This window comes from Engystomops pustulosus, chromosome 1 (genome assembly GCF_040894005.1).
Source record: "Engystomops pustulosus chromosome 1, aEngPut4.maternal, whole genome shotgun sequence".
NCBI classification, from domain to species: domain Eukaryota; kingdom Metazoa; phylum Chordata; class Amphibia; order Anura; family Leptodactylidae; genus Engystomops; species Engystomops pustulosus.
The window spans coordinates 223,324,644-223,351,966 of NC_092411.1; the positions used below are offsets into that span (position 1 = coordinate 223,324,644).

The 27,323-nt window shown below is 44.6% G+C and overlaps 2 protein-coding genes across 2 annotated transcripts in view; one reads left to right on the top strand and one right to left on the bottom strand.

Moving 5' to 3' along the window:
* RNF150 (ring finger protein 150) overlaps nucleotides 1-11,370 on the bottom strand; it is a 63,204-nt gene extending 51,834 nt beyond the window's left edge. Inside the window, exon 1 of the mRNA XM_072119499.1 lies at nucleotides 10,629-11,370. Coding sequence (XP_071975600.1) covers nucleotides 10,629-11,073 — 445 coding nt within the window. The 5' untranslated portion in view covers nucleotides 11,074-11,370. The remainder of the gene's footprint in view (nucleotides 1-10,628) is intronic.
* The window catches only part of ZNF330 (zinc finger protein 330), a 255,252-nt gene that overhangs the window by 207,147 nt on the left and 20,782 nt on the right, over nucleotides 1-27,323 (top strand). The window lies entirely within an intron of this gene.

A 27,323-nucleotide genomic window follows, 5' to 3' on the forward strand; every position in this document is an offset into this window, starting at 1 on the left:
GCGCACAATTTCGGTTGCCTTGGATCAGACCGTTAATCTTATGACTTTGCGGTCGGGAAGACATATCGTTCTCCTGTCTGACGTTGTACTGCGCTGCCCTCTGCACTCCTGGCCCCACCTTTGCATTCCAAGACAAGCTCACACACACCGACTTTCTAACGGCAAGCAACACATCGTGAGGAGAGTAAATCTACAAGATTCTGATTATTTTGGACATGTTAACACCCACCTGCTAGAGCCAATCGCGGTTGTGTTACTGGTAAGCGTTTGTTGCAATATGCAGCAAAGACTTACCGCTATTATCCTCTCCCTGCCCCAGCTTCTCCACATTAAGGGGCAATATAGGGACTTATGTAGATTATAGCTGGTTGCATCACATGACAGATAGGAAGAAATGGTACAATATACACCTTTACATAATTCACATTGTCTACCCTTTATGAAAGTTTCTGCTGGAGAATATCTCTAAGAAATAGTTATAACAAATGTGCAAATCCCATACTGAGCTCAGTAACAGAAAAGAAGTCTGACATTGTATGAAATAATACAAAATGTCAAAAATGCTTGATACTAGTTTTCTTTGGTCACTGGTATTCTCATTCATACCACATGCTATGACTTTTATATCATTTCAGTTAACAAAAACTGGTGTGACCCAAAGCCCAGATCCAGCTCCTGTGCTTTTTACTATTCTGTAACATACTGAATATTTTGTGCATTACACCACCGCCTCGGCTTACACACAGCTGAGATCAGTGTACCCAGTATTATTCTTGTATGGTTTCTATTCTCTGACCATAGAACTTCTTATATGTGAGAATAAGGGACATATTACACAGGGTTTGGAACCTTATTTGTAAATTTTTAAAACCAAAACCGATAGTGCAGGGTGGACAGTACCACCTATCCTTTATGTTTTGGATCCCATTACGATCAAAGTAGTTTTAAAGGAAACGTACCACTTGAAGTGGTAGGTGCAAGATGCATATACCAAGCACCAGCTCAGGGTGAGCTGGTGCCGGAGCTTACTTTCATTAGTGTCCTAAACCGCTGTATCGCTGTTTAAACACTTTTTATTCTTTACAGCCAAAGGAGCTTTGGCGCACCAAGCGCACGACCGTCATGGTGCGCCGAAGCTCCTTTGGCTGTAAAGAATAAAAAGTGTTTAAACCGCGATACAGCTGGTGCTCGGTATATGCATCTTACACCTACCACTTCAAGTGGTAGGTTTCCTTTAATATCAAATGTGGCGGTTTTCATTGATTTTGATATGGCCGACTTATGCTTGGGATAGGTTTTCAATATCAGATCAATTGGGATCCAACACTGAGAACCTTCACTAGAGCAAAAGCAAATGTGACTGGGAGCTAATGTAAGCTGCAGTAACCCATCTCCGCCACTACACAGTCGCCGCTTCCAATAACGACTGATCATTGTGTCAGGAGTCACATATGGATAACCTCACTTAATGATAGTTCATCAAGATGTCAATTGTGAAAAATGATCTGCATTGATTTAGAATACAGAATCCTATTCCTACTCTTATGTGCAGTACGGCCCGCAAAGCTCAACCCTTACAGGACTCATTTGTTTTTGCATTTGTTTTTCACTCCCTTCATTCCACTTTTTTATGATTAAGTTTACAGAGATGTGTGAGGGTTGGTCTTTTGTAGGACAAATTGTACTTTTTAATGGCACCATTTAATATTCCATGCAATGTACTGGAAAGCTGAAATAAAAAATTCAAGTGCGGTGAAATTGACCTTTGCTGCGTTTTCTTTACAGCTTTCATTCTGTGCTCCAAATGACACTTCCTCTTTTATTCGATAGGATCACAGGGATACCAAATTTATATAGATTTAATTTAAAAAAAAAAAAGAAAATCTTTTGTACAAAAAATACCCAAAATGGCGGCACCCATCAGCGGCAAAGATCAGTACTTAACATATTAACTGCCGCAATCGGTACCACCTAACGATGCAGTAACAGGCAGATGCCAGCTGTATTTTACAGCTGACACCTGCTGTGTATGGAGAGAGCTCAGCTCTCTGTACACCTCCCATAGCACCAGGACATAATAGCCCTGGTACGTGAAGGGGTTAAATTTTTCCACATAATGTATATATTTAAAAAAAATTTAAACACATTACTAAGTTACAGTGAATTACAATATCCACAAAGCTACCTATGGAGAGGGGAGGGGTGAGCAGCATCTCACTTCCAGTCAAACTGGGTCACTAAAGACGCTGGATGTGCTTAGTTTACTGGTGTGTAAAAGGAGCATGAGGGTGCGGCCATATATGACGCTTGCATTGCGTATACAAATGCAATGCAAGCGCCTGGGAATGGGGCTCAGCCCGAAAACCAGCACCCGGCGTCTTGCATTTAAATAATGCAAAACACTGGGTGCTGGTTACCGATAACTGGTTGTAAACACAATGCACGCACCACGAGTGGCTGCACACTTGGGGTTCACATAATGATACATAATAGGGCTGCCTATGTTGCAAATTTTATACAGAAGCCATAGACATTCAATGTCAAATGAGTAATGCAAATGATCAAAAAGCGATTTCACTCATTGCAACTAGTAAATACACAGCAGGTTTGTATAAGGGGGAATTTTCACAGGCCCGATTCTGCAGTCCGACTCCCAGCCCTTAAAGTTAAGACACACACAGTGCTGAACCCTTTGTTCGACCCAGGCACATAGGAGCCGTCTGCAGTGAGTGCTGGTAGGTCAGTATTCATTTTTAAAACTTTTTGCTGTGACTACCTATCTACCAGGGAGCATGTTGATTGGTTTACCTATATATACATTATATACCGAGTATGTATTGTTAATGCATTTTGCGCTCCATGTTATTTGAGCACACTCTTGATTAATGAATTAGGGCATCATATATATATATGCATATGAGAATGAATTTCAGAAGCACCTATATGAGATTTGGCATAATAGTATAAAATGGGAAGTGTTGGGGCCCCGTAAATCTTGCCAGTCAAAAATTCCTTGTGGCGGCCCTGTAAGGTCCCTTTCACACAAGCGTTTCAGAGTTTCCCTTAAAGTTTAGTCAATGGAAAAATTTATTTCCAGCAGATTTCAGTCAGTTGTCCGTTTTTGATCAGCCTTTACTGCATTTTTAACATACATACCGTAAATAACGCATGAATGTTTTCTATGGCAATGGATCAGTGCAAGCAACAAGCTCACTTGTGTACAACACGGTATCAGCCTCCGATATCACCTGCTATTACAGGCTACATCACAGATTTTATCACATTTAACGGAAAACTGACAGAACCCAGCGGAAATCTGGATCCAATGTGAAAGAGAAGGCAGAGCATTGTGGCTTCAATTATAAGAGAAGCCACAACACTGATCAGCCACTATTGCACTGAACACGTCCCCTCATTCGTTAAACATTTTTCTTTTCCTATTGGACTTTTGATAAAGTTTACTTGTCACACAGTGTTTAAAAATAGGACTATAATAAAATAAAAATTAAAAAAAAAAAAAAAGTAATTCTCATTAAGCTTGAAGAGTTCAAACTTCTGCACAGGAGTATTATCTCCAATGCACCACTAAGGAGAAGCGGGAAGATTTTCTTGTGGCCGTCATGGGCTGCATTGACATCACATAGTTTGTGGATTTGGTTACCCATCATTATTGAAGACAAGATCAGAAAAGGGATACAGAAGGCCAAGATTATTAATGATTTATAGCGTGTAAGTCTAGACATAACAGGAGAAGAATCGGATAAAGGTTGACAATGACACAGCGGTTGAATAACGCAATTGAGAAGATCAAGGACTAGAAATATTGGAAGCAGTAAGACTTTTAGGCCACAGTCACAGAATATTGAGTCAGGGCTGAACCCTGCTTAATGGGGTATTCCCATTATTGTAAATGTATATTATTGTTTAGATTTAATTTATATTAATTAGTTGTACAATTTTACAATTTACTTTCTGTAACAATTCCTCATGGTTTTCTAGATCTCCGTTTGCTGTCCTTCTATAGAAATGGCTATTGTATGGGTATGGAAAACCTAAAGAAAGAAAACCATATAGAGACACTAGACTCGCCAACACACTGGTGGCAGGGAGCAGGTAATGTTAAAGAAACAATTAACGTGGAATTATTCAGATGCACAAGGAAGGCATTTTTTAAAATCAACATGGCAGAGGTTGATGGAACCTGTCATCATGTAAAAATAACCTTCATGATGACAGGTTCCCTTTAAACTGATACACTCACTTATTTCCTGCAACTTGGATGAATTAAAATAAACTTCTTATAAGAATATATTAACAGATAACATTAATAAAAGAATTCTTATTCAATACCCATATTATTTAACAATCACAGATGACATCTATGCGATATCTGTATTTTTCACATACGTCATATATAAGGCGCACAGCTTTCCATAACTGAATCCAGTAGCGAAATGGAGGCAATAACCGCAAGCCTTTTAATGACCTGAAAGTGGTTACATCTGGTGGGACCTTTTCCCCATTTTGGTAACTTGCAAGGGAGGTTTGGGCCTTTTTCTACACCAAATTGAGGTTGATAAATTCCCTCCAAATGTGTTTGTGTGCCATCAGTTCCAAAAAAACAGATAGCAAACATGGGATAAAAACAATGTTTGTGTGCATGTGGCTTCAGGTAAAAGAGCAGTAGACTGGATGAGAAGAATTGTAGAGGGTCATCTGTATCTGCAGAATAATGATAACATAGTAGTAAACATCAGCATGGCCAAACATCAAGGCGCATACATCTTCCACACTATGGATGCCCTCCAGAACAGCCAGCATATTCTCTATGGTTATGGCCCTGAGCACAGGACCTAGTCAGTGAACTGACGTCACAGCATGTAGCCCCCTAGCTCAGGGATAGAGATATATATAGTTGCTATTATTTAGCCAGGGCCATTAAACTTATTAGGTTACTTGGAATCCATGTGCTGCCGACAATAATATAATAATTCTGAAATACTACAAAACCACACACATACAAGTCCCTATTGATAAGAATATAGTTAAGACTGGATTTTTATGTGCACACTGTTAATACAGTATAGAAGATGGCTCACACACCCACTAATACTTTATACACCCAAAAATGGCATTACATGACAACACATGACGTGCAGGTAAGCGTATGTTCATATACACTAGTAGCATTTAATATAGTCCATAGTACTCATTATAGTAAAAGGCTGATCTAGAACCTTATAGAACAGGATATTTTTATCCTAGTGTTACAACATTACATAAAAGTTGCTCAAGATTTGGAACAATCCTTTTAATGTAGCCTGTTCTTGAAAATGACTATGTCCTACAAAATAGCCTTCATTATCCATAAATATTCAAAAGTATTTGCAATTTTTGCTCTCAATAACATCTTCCTCAAAATGATAAGTTTGTAACATTTACAAGGATGAGCAAAGAAACAATGACATTAGAAGCAAGTCAGACACCTTCAGGAGCCAACCTGTTCAGTCACTGTAACAAGAAGACAGGCCTGATACATGCCCAGTGCTGGTGCATAGTACAACAGGATAGATTCAACTTATCCTTACAGCAGAGGGCATCAGTGGATCCCACTGTAAGCTCATAAAACGGGAGCCGTTCACCGATTCAGATCCCCCCCCCCCCTGAAAGCAGGAAGAGGAGTGGACATTGGCAGCCGCCAGTGACACAACAGTCAATATCACTGAGGAAACGCTCATAGCAGAGGACAGGTGCCTTACACTGGCATCCGTCCCCCATTGCATCTAATGGCCTCCGCTGACCGTATGTTGCCCTCTTCATCAGAGAGCCGCATGCAATCTGCTGCATTTTTTCATCCAGTGTTTCCAGCTAGGAGCTTCCCTTGTGTATATAATATCCAATCATCAGAATATGAATGTAGCCTAAACTGGGCTGCTAACTAGTACATTCAGCTTCATTGTCTCATTAATACAAATATGTACAGGCGGTCCCCTACTTAAGAACACTCGACTTACATACGACCCCTAGTTACAAACGGAGCAGTGGATATTGGTAATTTATTGTACTTTAGTCCTAGGCTACAATCATCAGCTGTAACAGTTATCACAGGAGTCTGTAATGAAGCTTTATTATTAATATTTATTCTTATGACAACCCAACATTTTTAACCCCTTAACGCTCTGCGCCGTAGCTCTACGGCGCAGAGGTATAAGGGATGTATGAAGAGGGCTCACGGGCTGAGTCCTCTTCATACAGAGGTGGGGTTTTTTGCATTTTGCACAAAACCCCCACCGCTAATAACCGCGGTCGGTGCTTGCACCAATCGCGGCTATTAACCCTCTAAACGCCGCCCGCAAAGTCGCGGGCGGCGTTTAAAAGACGGCGGCGCGTGGGCGCCGCCATCTTTTTTTCGATCGCCACGCCCCCGAACGTCATCGGGGGGCGGCGATCGGTTACCATGGTAGCCTCGGGTCTTCTCTTGACACGAGGCTACATGGTTTATGCAGGTTCGTTACAATGAGCCAGTGGCTCATTGTAATGTAAGACCTGCAAAAACGCCATATATTGCAATACTGTAGTATTGCAGTATATGGTAGGAGCGATCTGATCATCTAGGGTTATTGTACCCTAGATGGTCTAAAAAATAGTGAAAAAAAAAAGAAAAAAAAGTTTAAAAAATAAAAAAAATTAATAAAATATTAAAAGTTCAAATCACCCCCCTTTCCCTAGAACGGATATAAAACATAACAAACAGTAAAAATCACAGACATATTAGGTATCGCCGCGTCCCAAAATGCCCGATCTATCAAAATATAAAAACGGTTACGGCCGGCGGTGACCTCCGAGGCGGGAAATGGCGCCCAAATGTCCGAAATGCGACTTTTACACCTTTTTACATAACATAAAAAATGAAATAAAAAATGATCAAAATGTCGCACAGACCTCAAAATGGTAGCAATGAAAACGTCGCCTCATTTCGCAAAAAATGACCCCTCACACATTTCCGTGCGCCAAAGTATGAAAAAGTTATTAGCGTCAGAAGATGGCAAAATTTTTTTTTTCTTTTTTGTACACATTCGTTTAATTTTTGAAAATGTATTAAAACACAATAAAACCTATATAAATTTGGTATCACCGCGATCGCACCGAACCAAAGAATAAAGTAGGCATGTTATTTGGAGCGAAGAGTGAAAGTCGTAAAAACTGAGCCCACAAGAACGTGACGCACGTGCGGTTTTTTTTCAATTTTTCCACATTTGGAATTTTTTTTCAGCTTCGCAGTACACGGCATGTTAAAATAAATAACATTACGGGAAAGTAAAATTTGTTACGCACAAAATAAGCCCTCACACAGGTCTGTACACGTAAAAATGAAAAAGTTATGGATTTTTGAAGTTGGAGAGCGAGAAATGAGCCGGAAAACCCTCCGTCCTTAAGGGGTTAAAATCCAATTGTCACAGAGACCAAAAAAGTTCTGGCTGGGATTACAATGATAAAATATACAGTTCTCACTTACATAGAAATTCAACTTAAGAACCAACCTACAGACCCTATCTTGTATGTAACCCGGGGACTGCCTGTATATGTACAATATCAAGTAAAGAAAAATCATGCTGGAATAGTATAATGACATGAATATGTCATGTAACAAGTACAAAGTGATGTGCTGATCTTGTGACATGGAAAATAAAACAATTAAAAAATGATTGTTATGTCCTCAGTCACCTTTAGACTACAGTAATGTAAAGTACCTGTAATACCTTATGTCACCTATAACCTGTGCCAGTGGTGGTGAACCTAGGGCCCCGGTGCAGGAGCGACATTTAGAGCCCTCTCCGTGGGCATGTGCCCTGTGTCCCACACCACCCCCTATTTTAGAGCGACACATCATGGGACTGAAGAAGTTGTGAGGGGGTGCAGATAGCGTAGGATTATTATTGGAGCTACCCATATTTTGTTGGTGGTATTATTTAGTTATAATGACCGATTAGTCATTCTGAATAAAACAACCCAATAGAAGAGCTCCAATGATAATCCGGCCCTGTCCGCACAGCACCTGCAGTCCCTGGAAACCCACAATGCATCACTTTAAGACAGCTATGATTATGATGTATCTGCATTATATCACTTGCATGGTGGGGAGTAATAACTGGCAGTATGATGGGAATAGTCACTGTATGGCAGTGAGAATTTCTTGTGGCTCAACAATAATGTTAGTAATGTTGGTCTTTGCATAGCTGTTTATATTCAGTAACTGTATGGTTGTAAAATTCATCACTACCCCTCAAAGAGGTTTTCACACTAAATAAGTTTCAGAGAGGAGACCCCACAAGAATGAGGGGGGAGGGGCCTAATCCAGTGTACCCCTTGTTGATTTCCGCGAAGAGTGGAGCTGCCGGCTGCCCCATTCATCTCTATGAAGCCGACGGGGTTAGCAGAGCACCGTACTCCGCAATCTCCGACCAGCTTCATAGAGATGAATGGGGCAGGGCCTTACATGGGAAAAACCCCTTTAATGACTGCCGTATCAGCTTTTTACAGCAATCATTAAAGGGTTCTTCATCTGATGCAACGCCTTTCTACAGCGCCACATCAGAAGAAGACTGCAGGACATCAAGTCATGCTGTTGCCGCTGCAGGGCTGTGCTGTCACACAGCTGCCTGTAGTATCTGTCCAAGAATTGACCATAAAATGTATTCAAAAACTTTTTTCCCCTTCACAAATCGTTCATTTAGTGGATCGCCAATGGATTTAACACAACTCAAAGTCAAAAAGTGGAACAACTCCCATATCTTGACCTTGGGCAGAGACTCAAACTCCTCCAAACGCTTCACAGGAAGTTTCACTGTTGGCGATCCAATAAATGAAGGATTTGGAAATTTTTCAATTCACATTGATGATGGTCTATTAGATTTGCAAGTTATATAGTCGTGTCAATTGTGATAAAACAGATTTTATGCTTCTATGAATGAGGAAATTGTGTATGAAAATTATGACGTAAAGTGAAAAAAGTTTTTGAACACTATTAACTTTTGCGTTATTGATGATGAAACTGGAGATTCTCTTGTCCTAGACCGGATCGTATTTTTCTATATTACCTTCACCTATTATCATTCTTTTTGTTGCACTGTATCTTTCTACTAGGAGATGAGAGAGGCATTAGCTGGCAGGATAATGCACGGCACTACATAGGATTAGTGAAATGCATTATAAAAGACACCAAGTGATCCCCTGTCAGTGTCCTCTTGTGGGGCCAAGTAATAAAAACGAAAAAAATAAAAATATAATAATAATAATAAAGTCTTTAAAAAACACCAACACACAAAAATTGCTTACCCCTTTAAGTCAAATTACACATATTTTGTAATTCCCCATCCGTTCCAACCCAGGCTAAAAAACTAGAATATATTATTTATCCTGAACAACAAAAAACACACAACTCTGCCCAAATTGGTATTTTTTCATTATCCATTGCGTTATTAAATATGAACAATTAAAAATTACAGATAAAAACAAATAGAAGGTTCCCCATCTCTGGCCTATACAGTAATGTGAAGTTCCTGTTACACATGAAGCAGAGTGATGTCATCAGTCACCTATAACCCATGTTCTGAGAGATATATATATACGCACACACATATACGGCTGCAAAAAATAAAATAATGTGATGTTCCTGTACACAGTAATGTGAAATAGTATTCCTATTGAAGTGCATCATGTCCAGAAGACACCTGTAGTATATACCGGTAACTATACAATAACATAATGCCCCCCTAGTACACATGAAGTCATGCCCTCAGGGCCCCGTGGTACACATGAAGTCATGCCCTCAGGGCCCCGTGGTACACATGAAGTCATGCCCTCAGTAAATTGTAGTATACAACACATGGTGCCCCCTGCTACACATAGTGATGTGCTGTTATGTCCTGAATCACTGGCAGAATACTGTACATGATGCTCTATAGTACAGAAGAAGTGATGCCCCATAATCACCTGCTGCATACAATAACATTATGCCCCAAGTCACCTGCAGAATACAGTACATGGTGCCCCCCTGGTGCCACCTGCAGAATACAGTACATGGTGCCACCTGCAGAATACAGTACGTGGTGCCCCCCCCCCCCGGGTGCCACCTGCATAATACAGTACATGGTGCCCCCCCCCCGATGCCACCTGCAGAATACAGTACATGGTGCCCCCCCGGTGCCACCTGCAGAATACAGTACATGGTGCCCCCCCGGTGCCACCTGCAGAATACAGTACATGGTGCCCCCCCGGTGCCACCTGCAGAATACAGTACATGGTGCCCCCCTAGTGCCACCTGCAGAATACAGTCCATGGTGCCCCCCTGGTACCACCTGCAGAATACAGTCCATGGTGCCCCCCTGGTACCACCTGCAGAATACAGTCCATGGTGCCCCCCTGGTACCACCTGCAGAATACAGTACATGGTGCCCCCTGGTACCACCTGCAGAATACAGTACATGGTGCCCCCTGGTACCACCTGCAGAATACAGTCCATGGTGTCCCCCTGGTACCACCTGCGCTACATGGTGCCCCCTGGTACCACCTGCGCCCCATGGTGCCCCCCTGGTACCACCTGTACACTGTTGATGAATGGCACTGACCTGGATGGGACATGGTGATGGTGTCATTGCCGAATCCCACGTTGTAGATGAGGACGGCCGAGGCGTTGTGCAGGGCTGCGTGCCGGATCTTCTCCCTACACGTGCAGTTCCCTATGGGGATGAGGGCCACCCATCTGCCGGCATGAGCGGGCACCGGAAACCTGGCGGCCGGGTCACAGGCCAGCCTGTCGTGCGGGGAGGGCAGCACCGCCAAGCCCCAGGCGTCCTGCTTGAGGGAGTGCTCTCCGTACCTCCCGCACTCGCTCTTCTCCGTCCGGTTGGTGCCGCTGGCCGGGTCGTGGTAGGTGATGTTGACGAAGGCCGTGTACCACTCCTCCTTCTCGGCCACAGTGAAGTCCATGCAGAGCAGATGCACGAAGCAGTAGGAGAGGAGCCAGGTGGAGAGCGCCAGGCTGCGGCATGCCTGGATCAGAGACATTGCCATGTTTATGGGGCTACTCTGCCTGCTGCAGATGTCACCGCCGGAGACGTGCCGCTCATTGGCTGCAGCACCGGAGCGCCGCCGCTCTACACCGTGTGCGCTGCCCGGGGACGGCTCCTATGTCATGGCGGGCCCGCTCCGGACACCGGAGAGCCGTGCACCGAACCGCAGCTTTTGTTTGGGTCCTGCCGGGGTCTGCCCTCCTCCTCCTCCTGCACTCAGCTTGTGGATGTGTTACATAGGAGGAGCCTAGCGGATGGAGAGCTGTGTGCAGCCTCTGTCACTGAGGGGCTAATGCCAGCCTGGCACTCTCATGCCACCACCGGCTGCCCATGCACGGCTCAGCCATTCACCACCACAGATATGGACCCTCTTACACCCCACACTGTGTGGTCCGAAAGACACGGCTCCTTTATGATATGGAATAATCACAAGATACTGCAGTTTTAGTTTCTGATATGTTTAAATGTCACTTTAAATTTTAATCTTTTGGAAAAATAATTCTCTATATCACCATATATCACCACATTCAGGGCCGATTCTAGCATATTTGCTGCCTGAGGCGAATATTAAAATGCCTTTAATAACAATTAACATCCCCAAAGACAGGATCACTGACACTGTGTGACTGACTACAGGTTCTGGGAGTCATTAGTGGCATCTAGTACCTTATAGATGACAATCTCTTCCATCAGGTGGACTTTATTCCGGGTTCTCCAATCCATGACGTATCACAGGTGAATTCACAGCCAGATAACTTCAGCTCCGTGCAGCATCTCCACCCGGGGTCCCTAAAAATATCAGAGTCATTTACAGTATAAAGTCTCCTGGATAACAACACTGTGCTCCTAAATAATATATACCCCTCACAACACAACTGACCGCACGCTACCCCACATATAACACATCCCTTCATTATATAGGGATAAAATCTTGCCCCACATATACAGTCCCCTCCCAGCTTAGTAATATACTGTATCCCATATACAGCCCCTGCAACTAAGTAATATACTTTACCCGATATACAGCCCCCCAGCTTAGTAATATACTTTACCCGATATACAGCCCCCCAGCTTAGTAATATACTGTACCCGATATACAGCCCCCCAGCTTAGTAATATACTGTATCCCATATACAGCCCCCCCAGCTTAGTAATATACTGTACCCGATATACAGCCCCCCCCAGCTTAGTAATATACTGTATCCCATATACAGCCCCCCAGCTTAGTAATATACTGTACCCGATATACAGCCCCCCCCAGCTTAGTAATATACTGTATCCCATATACAGCCTCCCAGCTTAGTAATATACTGTACCCGATATACAGCCCCCCAGCTTAGTAATATACTGTACCCGATATACAGCCCCCCAGCTTAGTAATATACTGTACCCGATATACAGCCCCCCCAGCTTAGTAATATACTGTACCCGATATACAGCCCCCCCCAGCTTAGTAATATACTGTATCCCATATACATCCCCCCCCCAGCTTAGTAATATACTGTACCCGATATACAGCCCCCCCCAGCTTAGTAATATACTGTATCCCATATACATCCCCCCAGCTTAGTAATATACTGTACCCCATATACAGCCCCCCAGCTTAGTAATATACTGTACCCGATATACAGCCCCCCCCCCAGCTTAGTAATATACTGTATCCCATATACATCCCCCCAGCTTAGTGATATAGTGATATATAATATATACAGCACCCACCAGTATAAAATAAGTATAGCCCCAAATAATATCTATAGCATTCCATCATCCCCCCCAGTATAAAATAATTATAGCCCCAAATCCCCAAATAAAATATACAGAACCCCCCCCCCCGTATAAAATAATTATGGCCCCATATAATATATGCAGCACCCCCCCCAGTATAAAACAATCATAGCCCCAAATAATATATATAGCACACCCCCCCCAGTATAAAATAATTACAGTATAGCCCCAAATGATATAAATATATATAGCATCCCCCCCCCAGTATAAAATAATTCTGTCCCCATATGATATATATAGCGCCCCCCCCCAGTATTAATTATTAGCCACATTTAATTAATTAAAATACATGAAAAATAATAAAATCATACTCACCTGCAGGCAGCTGCTCCCTCGGCGCGTGGCTCCGGTCTTCACGCGGCTCTTCTGTGAGCCGCGGCTCCGCACAGTGACACAGGCGGCGTGACTTCATTACACCTATGTCACTGCTTAGAACGGAGCGACGCAGCTGCCAGAAAGGCGCTGCGTCGCTCCGCATATAAATCGCGCCTGTGTCTTAAAGATACAGACGCGATTTATTTAGCTGCTGAGCGATTCGGGCGTTAATGGACGCCCAAATCGCCCACTTTAGAGCGGCAAATTTTGCCGCCCTCTACAGGGACCCGCATTCTGCCGCCTGAAGCGAGATTTCCGCAGTCTAAGGGGTACCCGGTTTTCACCAGAGCCCGCCGCAAAGCGGGTTGGACAAGCTGCAGCGTGGTACCACCAGTTCGTTCCACAGGCGTGAATTGTCTGCAGTGGCGGCCAAGGTTGAGGTACTGGAATGGCAGACAATCCCGTGGTCAGGTCCAAGCACAGGATCGGGGCAGGCGGCAACAGGAGGTCCAAGCAGATGAGTACAGGAACACGGCACACAGGACAGAAGCACTATATACAAGGTATATATTTGTTTTTTTCCTTGATAGACGAAAAGGTCAAAGGTCAAGGTCATAAGGACATTATAGGTGCGAGTTGGGCTGTAGAAAAAGGGGTATTATAATGCCCCCTTCTCATATAGAAAGTCAACAGAAAAAAGGAGCAATATCAGAAGGGGGCTACAAAAAAAGGGGCACGATAAAGGGGGTTACTGTAACGGGTGGGGGGGTTACATAAAAGAGCACTATAAAAGGGTCTACAGAAAAGGTAGGGGCTACATAAAAGGGGGCACTATAAATGGAGCGAAAGTAACTGGAGGGGTCTACATAAAAGTGGGCACTATTAAGGAGGGCTATAGAAAATGGAGGGGGCTACAGAAAAAGGGGCTCTATAAAGGGGATTACTGTAACTGGAGGGGGCTACATAAAAGGGAATAATATAAAAGGGTCAGACGAGGGAGAGGGCTACTAAAAAAGGGAACTATAAAGGGGGCTACAGTAACGGGAAAGGGTTGCATAAAAGAGCACTATAAAAGGTTACATAAAAGAGAGGGTTTAAGGAAAAGGATGCACTTTAAAGGGGGCTACAGAAATGTGACATTTTAAATCAGGGGTTATGGGAAATTAGATGGGTTGGGAAGGTTGGGGACCACTGGTCCAGAGAATAGAAGGACATGCAGGAGTTCTTTAAGTAAATAAGTTATACAATAATAGACTATATTGTCAGAGTCCTTTCTAAGCAATCCGAGAAAAAATATGTTGCAGATGCTTTACTTTTCACATAGTTACAGAGTTGAATTTCTGACCAGTAAATGTAGATGAATGCACATCTCACTGCACATTTGTGATCCCATCATTCTAGAACATTGTTATAAATTAGCGCTTGTAGAATTTACACAAGGTTTACAGATATTTTATCGTGGCTGGAACAATAATAAATAACATGTCAGCTTTCATCACAGTTATTTCCAGTTTTATCAGAGAACACCTTATCATCTTTTTTATCGAACTGAGCTTTAACAATAACTTCCAATGTCTTGTGAAAGCTTGCGCATTTTTTATCCTCTGTTGACTACAAATACAATTGCAGATGCATTACAAAGGAGATTGTTTTACAGCTCTGCATCACAAAAGGCTGCGCTTTTACAATGAACGCCAAAAACTTTTTAAAAAGTAGAACGGAATTTACAATAAGTCATAATATAAGATTTTCTGCTCATAAATAAGCACTGAAAGGAGGCAATATATCATCTAACACAGTGGGGGTCATTTACTAAGGGCCCGATTCACGTTTTCCCGACGTGTTACCCGAATATTTCCGATTTGCGCCGATTTTCCCTGAATTGCTCCGGGATTTTGGCGCATGCGACGGAAATCGGGGGGCGTGGTCGAACGAAAACGCGACGGATTTGGAAAAACCGCCGCATTTAAAAAACAAAAATGTGTTGCGAAATTTGCACTTACCTTCACTCAGCCCGGCTTGGTGTATTCCAGTGCGTTCCGATGCTCTTCAGCGCAGCAGCGCCACCTGGTGGACGTCGGAGGAACTACCTTAATAAATCCCGGCCGGACCCTAATCCAGCGCAGAGAACGCGCCGCTGGATCGCGAATGGACCGGGTAAGTAAATCTGCCCCAATATTCCCTAACCTGAAGCTCTCCAGATGTGTCTGAAAATGTTAGGAGTTGTGGTCTCAAAAGTTTTTAGACTGCTGGGGCTGCAAAACTCAGAGAAGGTCTTGATCCTGCCCAGAGTTTGTAGCTCAGGTAGTCTTTTTCTTCATGAGCAAACATTTGGATAACATGGGCTACAAACAACAGATCTATTGGCCTGCATTGATTGTGAGCCCAAACTAGTCTTGGGAACTACAAAGCAATAAGGTCCAATACCTGTTCCGCATTATCAACTCACATCCAAATTTACCAGATCAATTTTAGAACGACAGAACTGAACTGGCATGCTAAGTTCAATTCAGCACCTGCAGTTTCGGACAGCTTAATCTTGGACACATATTGGGGGCGATTTACCAGGACAACAGTTTTCTGAAGTGCCATGGGAAAACCAAGAATGATGGAGCCATTTTTAACTTGGAAATAGGTCAACATGATGGCCAAGAAAGACAAGCGGTACCTTTGCTTATAAGTGTGGGCTTGGGCCATAACAGTTTTTTAACCCCTACGGGACACAGCATCTTTTGGCCTAAAGGACGCGGACCCATTTTTCAAATCTGCCCTGTGTCACTATAAGTGGTTATAGCGTGGGAATGCTATGAGATATCCAGGGGATTTTGAGATTGTTTTCTCGTGACACATTGTACTTCAAATTAGTTTAAAAATTTGGATGAAATCTTTTGCGTTTAGTTATGAAAAAAAACAAAATTTGGCAAAAAATTGGAAAAATTCTATATTTTCAACGTTCTAAATTCTCTACTTTTGATGCAGATAGTCATAGCACCCAAATAAATTCATAACTTACATTTCCCAAATGTCTGCTTTATGTTGGCATGGTTTTTTTAAGATTCCACATATTTTACTAGAATGTTCTGAGGCTCAGAATTTAGGTATCATTTTTCACATTTTTTGTAAAATCACCAAAACCCGTATTTAGATGGACCTGCTCAACTTCTAATTGACACTGAGAGGCCTAAATAATAGCTAGACTCATAAATTACCCCATTGTGGAAACTACACCCCTCAACGTATGAAAAACCACTTTTAAGAAGTTTGTTAACCCTTTAGGTGTTTTATAGGGGTTAAAACAAAACGGAGGTGCAGTCTGAAAATTGTAATATTTTTTCACAATACACTCATTTTGGGTGGAAAATTAAACATATACAATGGATTAAATGAAAAAAGGCTCCACAAAGTTTGATACCCAATTTCTCCCGAGTACACCGATACCCTATATGTGGTGGTAACCTGCTGTATGGGTGCACGGCTGGGCATAGGAGGGAAGGAGGCGTCATCCAGATCCAATTTGCTATGTCACATTGTACAGGCTATAATTTTTTTCTTTTTTTATTGAGGACCTATAGGGGCTTATTTCTTTTGCCACATGAGATGCACTTTTCTGGTACATAATTTTGGGGCATCTATAGCTAATTGGTGAGATTTAATTAAAGCTTTGTTGGTCGAGGAAATGAAAATCGTCAATTTTTAGGAACATTTTTATGTGTTTTTTTTTTGGCCGTTAACCATACCATAAAAATAGTATATTATTTTTATTCTATGGGTCGCCACGATTACAAAAATACTTCATTTATATATATTTTTTATTTTTTTCCATTTTTACTGAATAAAAAGTAATTTGGCAAAATTGTTGTTAATTTTAGCATCACCGTCTTTCATATGCATAACTTTTTTATTTTTCACCTCACAAATCTGTTTAAGGGCTTATTTTTTGCGAGAAGGATTGTTCTTTTTAGTGGTCTTATTTTAGATTGCGTAACTTTTTTAAATCACTTTTTAGAGCATTTTTAAAGGGCATTAATAAAAAATCATCTTTTTTTCAGAGAGAGTTTTTTGAGGTTGTTTTTTACGGGGTTCACTCTGCGGGTCTAATAACGATTTTGTTTTATTATGCAGATTGTTACGGACGCAGGGATACCAAATATGTGGGGGTTTTGTGTATTTTATTCAATTGTACTGAATAAAAACTAATTTGGAGAAAATCGTATTCATTTTAGCATCACCATCTTTTCATATGCATAACTTTTTTATTTTTTGGCAGATAAATCTTGTTAGGGGCTTATTTTTTGCGAGAACAGTTGTTCTTTTTAGTGGGCTTATTTTAGAGTGCATAAAATTTTTTAAATCACTTTTTAGAGCATTTTTTATAGGGTATTAATTAAAAATTATCTTTTTTTCGGAACGTTTTTTGCGTTTTTTTCCTCCGGCGTTTACCGTGCGGGTCCAGTAATGATTCTGTTTTATTATGCAGATTGTTACGGACGCGGCAATACCAAACATGCGGGGGTTTTTTGTGTTTTTATGTTTTTTATACTTTATTAAGTGTTTTTATGGGAAAGTGACATTTTAGGGGCTTATATTTTTATGTATTTATTTTTTATTTATTATAATGTGTAGTGTTAAGTGTTTTTGCATAATTTTACTTCTACATACTTGAACTTAAACCAGTGATACTCTGATCACTGGTTTAAGTTCAATACACTGCTCTACAATACTATTTTATTGTAGAGCAGTGTAAACTGTCTGAGCAAGCTTGCGCATGCTCAGACAGTTTACAGCCAGACCCGGAAGGGTTCTGGCTGCCATGGAAACCGGGCAGCTCCGGGGCACATGCCAGTCCTCGGAGCTGCCCAGGAGAGGATCAGATCCCCCGGTAAGCGGCACGGGGGATCCGATCCATAGGGGGAAGACCCTTACACGCCGCGGTCATGCTTGACCGCGGCGTGTAAGGGGTTAACACCCGCGATCGGAGTCGGCTCCGATCGCGGGTGTTAGCGCAGGCTGTCAGCTGTACTAGACAGCTGACAGCCGCTGCTTCTGGTACCGGCTCCGTTCGTGAGCCGGTGCCAGAAGCAGGACGTTATAGTGCGTCCTGGTGCGCTAAGTATCTAGCCACCGGGACGTACTATAACGTCCTGGTGCGCCTAGGGGTTAAAGGGATTTTCCCACAAAGAAAAGTTAGGCCCTATTCACGGTATAGGGACTAACTAGGTGCTGAGACCCCCACAGATCACGAAAACGAGGGGTCCGTCGGACCGTTGCTCCATCAGACTAATGGAGCAGATGGCCGCCCATGACTGTTCGGCTCCATTAATCTATATGGATCTGACGGATATCACTGAGCGCTGCGCTCGGCAATTTCCATCAGCTCCACAAAGATTAATGGAGCAGAAAGGTTTTTGTGATCTGTGGGGGTTTCAGCCCCCGAGACCCCCACTCATCAGCAAGTTCTGCCCTCTCCCATGGATAGGGCCTGACTTTTCTTTGTGGAAAAACCCCTTTAAGTCCTAAAGCATAAGCATAAAATACACAACTTTGGCCACTGAAGTGATGTCATTATAACATAATGGGGCTCATTTACTAAAGGTCCATCGAACACATTTTCGTCGTGTTTCCCGACGATTTCCGCTTTGCGCCGAATTGGCCCGGGATTTTGGCGCACGCAATCGGATTTTGGCGCATAGGTGCCGGCTTGCACGCGACAGAATTCGGTGGGCGGGCCGTCGAACACGCAGGATTTAACAATTAGAAATGTGTCACAAGACACGCACTTACAAGCACCGGGAAGAAGCAGGTGAACTCCGGTGGACCTCGGCGCAGAAGCGACGAATGCAGGAACTCAGGAGGCACGAGCTACGTGAATCGTGCCGGACCCGAATCCTCGTCGGACAACGCAACGCTGGATCGCAACAGGACCGGATAAGTAAATCTGCCCCAATGTGCAAACTTTATATGCTACTTAAGGATGCCTCTTCATTCTGTGCCTCAATGCCCAAACATTTTTCTGCAATTTCTTTTCCCCATTTCAAGAGCTATATTGTTTTCTTTTATGCAATTACCATTATTATCATTATTTATAGAACACTTGTAATTACATATCTAATGGTCACATAGACAACAGAAGGTACTTGGGAGCACCCGGGAGGAAAGTCTGTATGGAAAGAGTCCGAAGGGAGGAGTCTTTTGACCAGCGGACCCTCTGGACCACTGTGGGAGATGGTACATATGAAATCCGCAGGGGCAGCAAAGGTAAAGGATATGTAGGAAACAGTCCGAGCCTGGGACAACAGCAGGAACACGGCATCTGGGAACGCTAGAGACAGGAGACACGAAGGCGTCTGAAAACGCTGGAGACAGGTACACAGGAAACCGTCTGGGAACGCTTGAAACAAGAACACAAAGGTGTCTGGGAAAACTGGAGACATAGGAACATGGAGGCCTCTGAGAACGCTGAAGACAGGAGACACGAAAGCGTCTGGAAACGCTGGAAGACATGACACACCAGGAGCATATGGGATCGCTGGAGACAGGAGACGCGGAGGTGTCTGTAAATGCTGGAAGACAGGAGCATCTGGAAACGCTGATGGGCAATCGCTTCAATAGGAACCGCTGTGGGAAGCGAGGTGTGGAAACCTTGGAAGTTCCATTAGAATGCTGAAGATCCGGCGGCAAGTGAAGTGAGGTGCCGGATAATAAGGGCGAGGCCGGATTAGAGAGCTCCAATCAGGAGGACATTGGCCCTTTAAGTCCTGAGAAGTCGGCGCGCGCGTGCCCTAGCAGCGGGAGCTCGCGGCCTGGAGGGAAGGAGATAAGCCGGTCCCAGGTGTCGGCTTGTGTCAACGTCTGTGGTGGTCCAGTGGGTCCACTACCCCTGGAGCCTGACAGTAAGATCCGGCCATGGACACTGCTACCGCTACCTGTGCTGGCTAATATTAACACCACCGTGGTCCAGCAGTCCCGGCAGATTGCCGCACAAGATGAACAGCTTTATCAAGACACCGGCATGCTGCAGCAATTGATGGCAATTCAGCAACAGCGTCATGCTTCTGCGGCTCCTCCTGCTACTCTGGTTAGCCTGCCTACCGCTGAACCGAGGCTGAGACTATCCATGCCGTCTAAGTATGATCGGGACCCCAAGTTGTGTAGTGTGCTCATTGCACATTGAACTTATGCCATCCCAATTTGTCACTGAATGGTCCAAGGTGGCATTCATCATCAGCCTCCTTTCCGGGACAGGGACTATCCAGTCATGGCTACTCTCGCAACATTCCTCACAGAATTCTGGTCCATTTTTGAGGAACCTGCACGGGCGTCTTCAGTTGAGACTTCACTTCTGAACCTGCATCAAGGGAACTCTTCAATTGGTGACTATGCGGTTCAGTTTCGTACTCTGGGCTTACCTGGAACGATGCAGCCCTGACTGCGACCTTCAAAAAAAGTCTTTTGGGACAAGTTAAAGATGCACTCTGTGCACAAGACCTGCCTTCTACTTTGAGTGGTCTCGTCACACTGGCCACTCCAGATATTTGTTTTAAGGTTTTAAGGTGTGATCTCTGCCTCTATTGTGCCAGTCCAGAACACTTCCTTGGAGTTGTTCTATCCATCCTCAGCATCCGGGAAACGCCCGCACCTAGAGTTTTTGGGAGAAGCGCCCCCAGGTGAGAGCAAAGCTTCTTCACGCCTGAATATTCCTGTCTTGCTCAGCTCTGGAACAGGTGCTCAGGTCCAGATTTTGGCCTTATTGGACTCCGGCTCTGCAGAGAACTTTGTTGATGCTGCTCTGGTCTCACGGCATCACCTCCCCGTGGTTCGCCTCGAGTAGCCTTTGGTCCCTTTACTCTGTCAGTGGCTAAATCCTCTCTGGCCCGGTCCAATAAGGCACCAAGCCTCTCTCCTTGCAGGTCGGTGTGCCACACAAAGAGAGATTGTCTTTTTATGTGCTACCACGGTCCACGTCCTTCATCGTGTTGGATCTATCGTGGTTGCAGCTCCACGCACCCATTCTTAACTGGAAAGCAGGGGAAAACCTTCATTGGGGTCCTGATTGCCAGTCTTGCTGTATGGAGTTTCCTCATCCAGTACCACTCATGGTTTCTTCTATGGCTCCCAAGCCTCTGGAGGGTGTTCCAGCTTGCTAGCAGGATTTTGTTGACGTCTTTTCGTAGAAGCAAGCTGAGACTTTGCAGCCTCACTGTCCCTACCACTGCCCTGTGGATCTGCTGCCAGGTACGTCTCCTCCTGGGAGCTGGGTGTACCCAATCTCTATGCCAGAAACCGCAGCATGGTGGGACTGCATCAAAGAGAACCAAATAGGACAGGTGACTCCGTCCATACATTGACTACCGAGGTCTTAACAAGGTCACAGTTAAGAACCACTATCCATTGCCGTTTATCACTGAGCTGTTTGACCGTCTACGTGGAGCCAAGATCTTCTCCAAACTGGATCTTCGAGGGGCCTACAACCTCATTCATATCCATGAGGGAGATGAGTGGAAGACCACTTTTAATACCCGAGATGGACACTTTGAGTACCTGGTGTTGCCATTTGGACTCTGTAATGCACCAGCCATCTTCCAGGAATTTGTTAATGACATCTTTAGAGACTTGCTTTATGCCTGTGTCCTGGTCTATCTGAACAACATTCTGGTATTCTCTCTGGACCTTGAGTCCCACCAGTCCCCTGTACGGCAAGTCCCCAGTCGTTTAAAGGAAACCTACCACTTCGGTTAGGGTTTATAAGCTGGACATGCCGTGCACCAGCTCAGGGTGAGCTGGTGCCGGCGCTTATCTCCGTTATGTTTTTAAACAGTTTGAAAGTGTTTTAACAGTTTATTAATGTTTATATCCTTACTATCTTCCCCGCACCGGGGTCCGCGCTCGGCGCACCATGCGCGCTACCACTTCCTATTCAGATGCACGCACGGTCGCACGCATGGTGCGCCGAGCACGGACCCCGGTGCGGGGAAGCTAGTAAGGATATAAACATTAATACACTGTTAAAACACTTTCAAACTGTTTAAAAACATAACGGAGATAAGCGCCGGCACCAGCTCATCCTCAGCTGGTGCACGGCATGTCCAGCTTAAAAGCCCTATCCGAAGTGGTAGGTTTCCTTTAAGGGCCAATCACCTTTACACCAAACTTGAGTAATGGCAATTTCACAAGCCGAGTCTTCAATTTCTCGGCTATATCATATCCGACAGATGTCTCCAGGTGGATCCTACTACGTTGTCTGCTGTTCTTCAATGGCCTCCCCCCATAGGACTACGTGTAATACAGTGGTTTTTCGGCTTTGGAAATGACTACTGTCAGTTATTCCGCATTTCTCCACAGATCACAAGAACCTCCTCTATCTCCAGTCTGCACAGCGACTCAATCCATGACAAGCCCGTTGGTCACTCTTCTTTTCCCATTTTAATTTCCTTATCCATTTCCGACTGGCTGAGAAGAACAGGCTCCTCGGCATGTCATCCCTCCTGAGCGACTGGTAGTAGCCGCTCCTGTGGATCTTCAAAAACTACTTCCTTGCAAGACCTACGTACGACCTGCTCTCTGGAGGAAAATTCTGCCTTGCGGACATTGCTCACGTGTGGATTGGGCACCCAATCACGTGTGGATTGGGTGCAGTGCTCTGTCGACTTCATTTCCCGATTCTATTGGTGGCCAGATCTGGTCAAGGATGTGCGGGACTTTGTTGGTTCCAGTGCTTCCTGTGCTCGGAATAAGCCGTCACATCTCAAACCTGCTGGTCTTCTTCTACCGTTGCCGAGACCCAGCTGCCTGTGGACCTACGTGACTATGGACCTCATCACGGACCTGCCGCCTTCATCAGGCAATACCAACATCTGGGTGATAACTGACTTTTTTTCTAAAATGTCCCATTTTGTTCCCCTGGGGGTTCAGTTAGTCTTTAAATTCTCGCGATCCCTCTGCAACCAACTTCCGCCTATCATCCCCAGTCTAATGGGCAGGTGGAGAGAGTTAACCAGACCCTGGGCTGCTATCTCTGCTATTTTGTTTCTGCCTGTCAGGACGATTGGGCCACGATATTGCCATGGGCAGAGTTTGCTTACAACTCCTTGGGCTCTGCCTGTGTCATTGGATGTTCCTGCTGTTGAGGAATTGGTACAGGAACTGAAGTCCATTTGGGAGCAGACTCGCTTCTCCTTGTTGCAGGCTGTTCTCCAAACCAAGCTCCAGGCTGATAAAAAGCGCAGGCCTCCTTCTGTCTTCTCCCCAGGTGATGCAAAGTCAGGTTGTCCTTCAGATATGTCCGACTAAAGATCCCTGGCTACAAGCCTGGTCCTCGTTTCCTGGGTCCCTTCAAGGTGCTGAGTCGCATCAATCCGGTGTCATACAAGCTGCACCTTCCTCCGACCATGTGCATCCAAAACTCCTTCCATGTCTCCCTGCTCAAGCCTGTCATCCTGAACCACTTCTCCCGGCAAGTACCCCCTCCTGCTCCTGAGGCTAACTCCACCGACATCTATGAGGTAATGGAAATCCTTGACATGAAGACAGTGAGAGGTAAGAAGTTCTTCTTGGGTGCCTGGAAGGGGTTCGGGCCGGAGGAGAGATCTTGGGAGCCCAAGAACAATATCTTCGACCATGATCTCCTGCAGAGAGATCCTGCCTGTCCCCGAACACGAACCTGGCTTCCGTTTCTGTACGTCGCCTTGGCTGTCACCGCGGACAAAGTCGCACCTGTGGAATGACCTGGTGGAACCACGCCGCAGCAAGTCCAACCCGCTTGAGGGCTCTGGTGAAAACCAGGTGCCATTTAGACTCTGGTCCCAGGTGTCAGCTTGTGTCATCATCCGCGGTGGTCCAGTGGGTCCACTACCCCTGGAGCCTGACAAGTGCGTTCCCAAAATACCAACATTAATGCAATGTCAATGTGTGCGTTAACATTGAGTTAACATTTAGTTTTGTAGATGTAAATGTTAACAACAATTTCATTCAATTTAAAGCAATGTGTACAAGGCTCCTGGACCAGATGGGTTACACCCCAGAGTTCTTAAAGAACAAAGTGACTTGCGCAAGGCATATGTGGTATCAATATATAAAAAGGGCTCTAGGACTTCACCAGGCAATTGCTTAACTTTCATTGTGGGGAAAATATTGGAAGGGTTAGTAAAAGACTACACTCACCAGCCACTTTATTAGGTACACCATGCTAGTAACGGGTTGGACCCCCTTTTGCCTTCAGAACTGCCTCAATTCTTCGTGGCATAGATTCAACAAGGTGATGGAAGCATTCCTCAGAGATTTTGGTCCATATTGACATGATGGCATCTCACAGTTGCCGCAGATTTGTCGGCTGCACATCCATGATGTGAATCTCCCGTTTCCACACATACCAAGGATGCTCTATTGGATTGAGATCTGGTGAATGTGGAGGCCATTTGAGTACAGTGAACTCATTGTCATGTTCAAGAAACCAGTCTGAGATGATTCCAGCTTTATGACATGGCGCATTATCCTGCTGAAAGTAGCCATCAGATGTTGGGTACATTGTGGTCATAAAGGGATGGACATGGTCAGCAACAATACTCAGGTAGGCTGTGGCGTTGCAATGATTCTCAATTGGTACCAAGGGGCCCAAAGAGTGCCAAGAAAATATTCCCCACACCATGACACCACCACCACCAGCCTGAACCGTTGATACAAGGCAGGATGGATCCATGTGCAACACCCTCGCCGATGCAATGGCGAAGGAGTGCTTGCGAATACGTCCCACAGCATGTCATCACATCACACAGGGGACATTGCAGTGGTAGCTCCTGCCTGGCAAGGCAGGAGTTAAGTGTTTTGTATGATTCAAGATCTGTCATCCAATCACTTGTATTGCATTCTGTCTAATGTAAGCTGAGATGTAATTGGAGGAGCAGCCACCACCTGACCAGGGGAGTTACAAAACCCCTGGCCAGGAATGTTCTAGAGAGCAGTCTCTCTCAGGAGAGAGAAGAGAACAGCTTAGTCTGAGCTCAGCTCAGATCAGAACAGCTAAAGACTAGTTTTAGCCTAGCACAGATGAGAAGAAGCAGACTGGGTTACCCCAGTCCAGACTCTATTCAGCTAGCATACCATACCAGAGCAGGAAGAGCCTAGCCCCTGCCCCTGAAGAGTGGAGCTAATAGATAAGAGTTAGTGAGGAAAGGGGTATCATCCTACCTTCAAGGGTGATACCTGAAGCACTTCAGGACAAGCTGAAGCTTCCTATAAGGACACAGCTACCTCCCAGCCTGCCCTCTGCATCCAGGCTGGCGATCTACCTCCTGTGGCTTCCTCCAACTGCATCTCAGTACTCCACCATTCTGTTAAAGGCACGTTGCTGCGGTTCCTGTCGGTTCCAATAAAGAACTGTAAGTTGTTTTCGTTCAACCTCTGCCTCCGTCTGGTCCCTGCTACTACAGCTGCCATCATCACAAGCACCCTGTCCACCACACAGAGACTCATACTCTAGACACCAAAGGGTTGCCCCAGGGAGATCCGCTATAGGAGCCTCTCCCTCATCATTTCTTGTCAACACCACCCTGCTGGAGACCTGCCAGGCTGTAGGACAGCCCTCCGGTTCCCCATACCAAGCACCGTGACACTAGCGTGCCTAGGCCGCAACCGCCAGCCACTCAGGTACTGCGGGCCCCGGCTGACTCCAGGCCCCGAGAAAAGGCTAGGCCCCAGTGGGGGATGTTGCACATGCTTTCATGTTGTTGACGCCAAATTCTGACCCTACCATCCGAATGTCGCAGCAGAAATCGAGACTCATCAGACCAGGCAACGTTTTTTCCAATCTTCTGTCCAATTTTGATGAGCTTGTGCAAATTGTAGCCTCAGTTCTGTTCTTAGCTGAAAGGAGTGGCATCCGGTGTGGTCTTCTGCTGCTGTAGCCCATCTGCCTCAAAGTTCGACGTACTGTGCGTTTAGAGATGCTCTTCTGCCTACCTTGGTTGTAACGGGTGGCGATTTGAGTCACTGTTGCCTTTCTATCAGCTCGAACCAGTCTGCCCATTCTCCTCTGACCACTGGCATCAACAAGGCATTTCCGCCCACAGAACTGCCGCTCACTGGATGTTTTTTCTTTTTCGGACCATTCTCTGTAAACCCTAGAGATGGTTGTGCGTGAAAATCCCAGTAGATCAGCAGTTTCTGAAATACTCAGACCAGCCCTTCTAGCACCAACAACCATGCCACGTTCAAAGGCACTCAAATCACCTTTCTTCCCCATACTGATGCTCGGTTTGAACTGCAGGAGATTGTCTTGACCATGTCTACATGCCTAAATGCACTGAGCTGCCGCCATGTGATTGACTGATTAGAAATTAAGTGTTAACGAGCAGTTGGACAGGTGTACCTAATAAAGTGGTCGGCGAGTGTATATGGAGTATGTGACATCAAATAGTATAATAAGTGACAGCCAGCATGGGTTTACTAAGAAAAGAAGTTGTCAGACTAACCTGATCTGCTTCTATGAAGAGGTGAGCAGTTGCCTGGATGGAGGAGCTGCTTTGGATCTTGTGTTCTTGGACTTTGCAAAGGCATTCGACACTGTCCCTCATAGACACATGATGCGTAAAATAAGGTCTATTGGTTTGAAAGGAATCATTTGCAATTGGATTGAAAACTGGCTGAAGGATCGTATCCAGAGAGTTGTGGTCAATGATTCCTACTCGGAATGGTCACCCCAGGGTTCTGTGCTTGGTCTACTACCCTTTAATATATGTTTTAATGATATAGAGGTAGGAATTAATAGCACTGTGTCTATTTTTGCAGATGACACCAAGTGTGTAGTATAATACAGTCTATGGAGGATGTTGCCAAGTGTTTGGTCATCCACTTGGCAAATAAGGTTCAATGTGGATAAATGTAAGGTTATGCACCTGGGGGCTAATAATCCAAAGCCATAATATGTCCTTGGGGGAGTAAATCTGGGAGAGTCTGGAAAAGAGACGACTACGAGGGGACATGATTTATTTATAGAAATATAAGAATGCTCCATACAAAAAAAACAGTAGTAAGTTGTTTCAGATTAAATCAAATCAAAAGACGAGGGGGCACTGTCTCCATCTGGAGAAATCAAGGTTTAATCACCGGAGGCGGCAGGGCTTTTTTACTATGAGAAGTGTAAATCTGTGGAATAGTCTG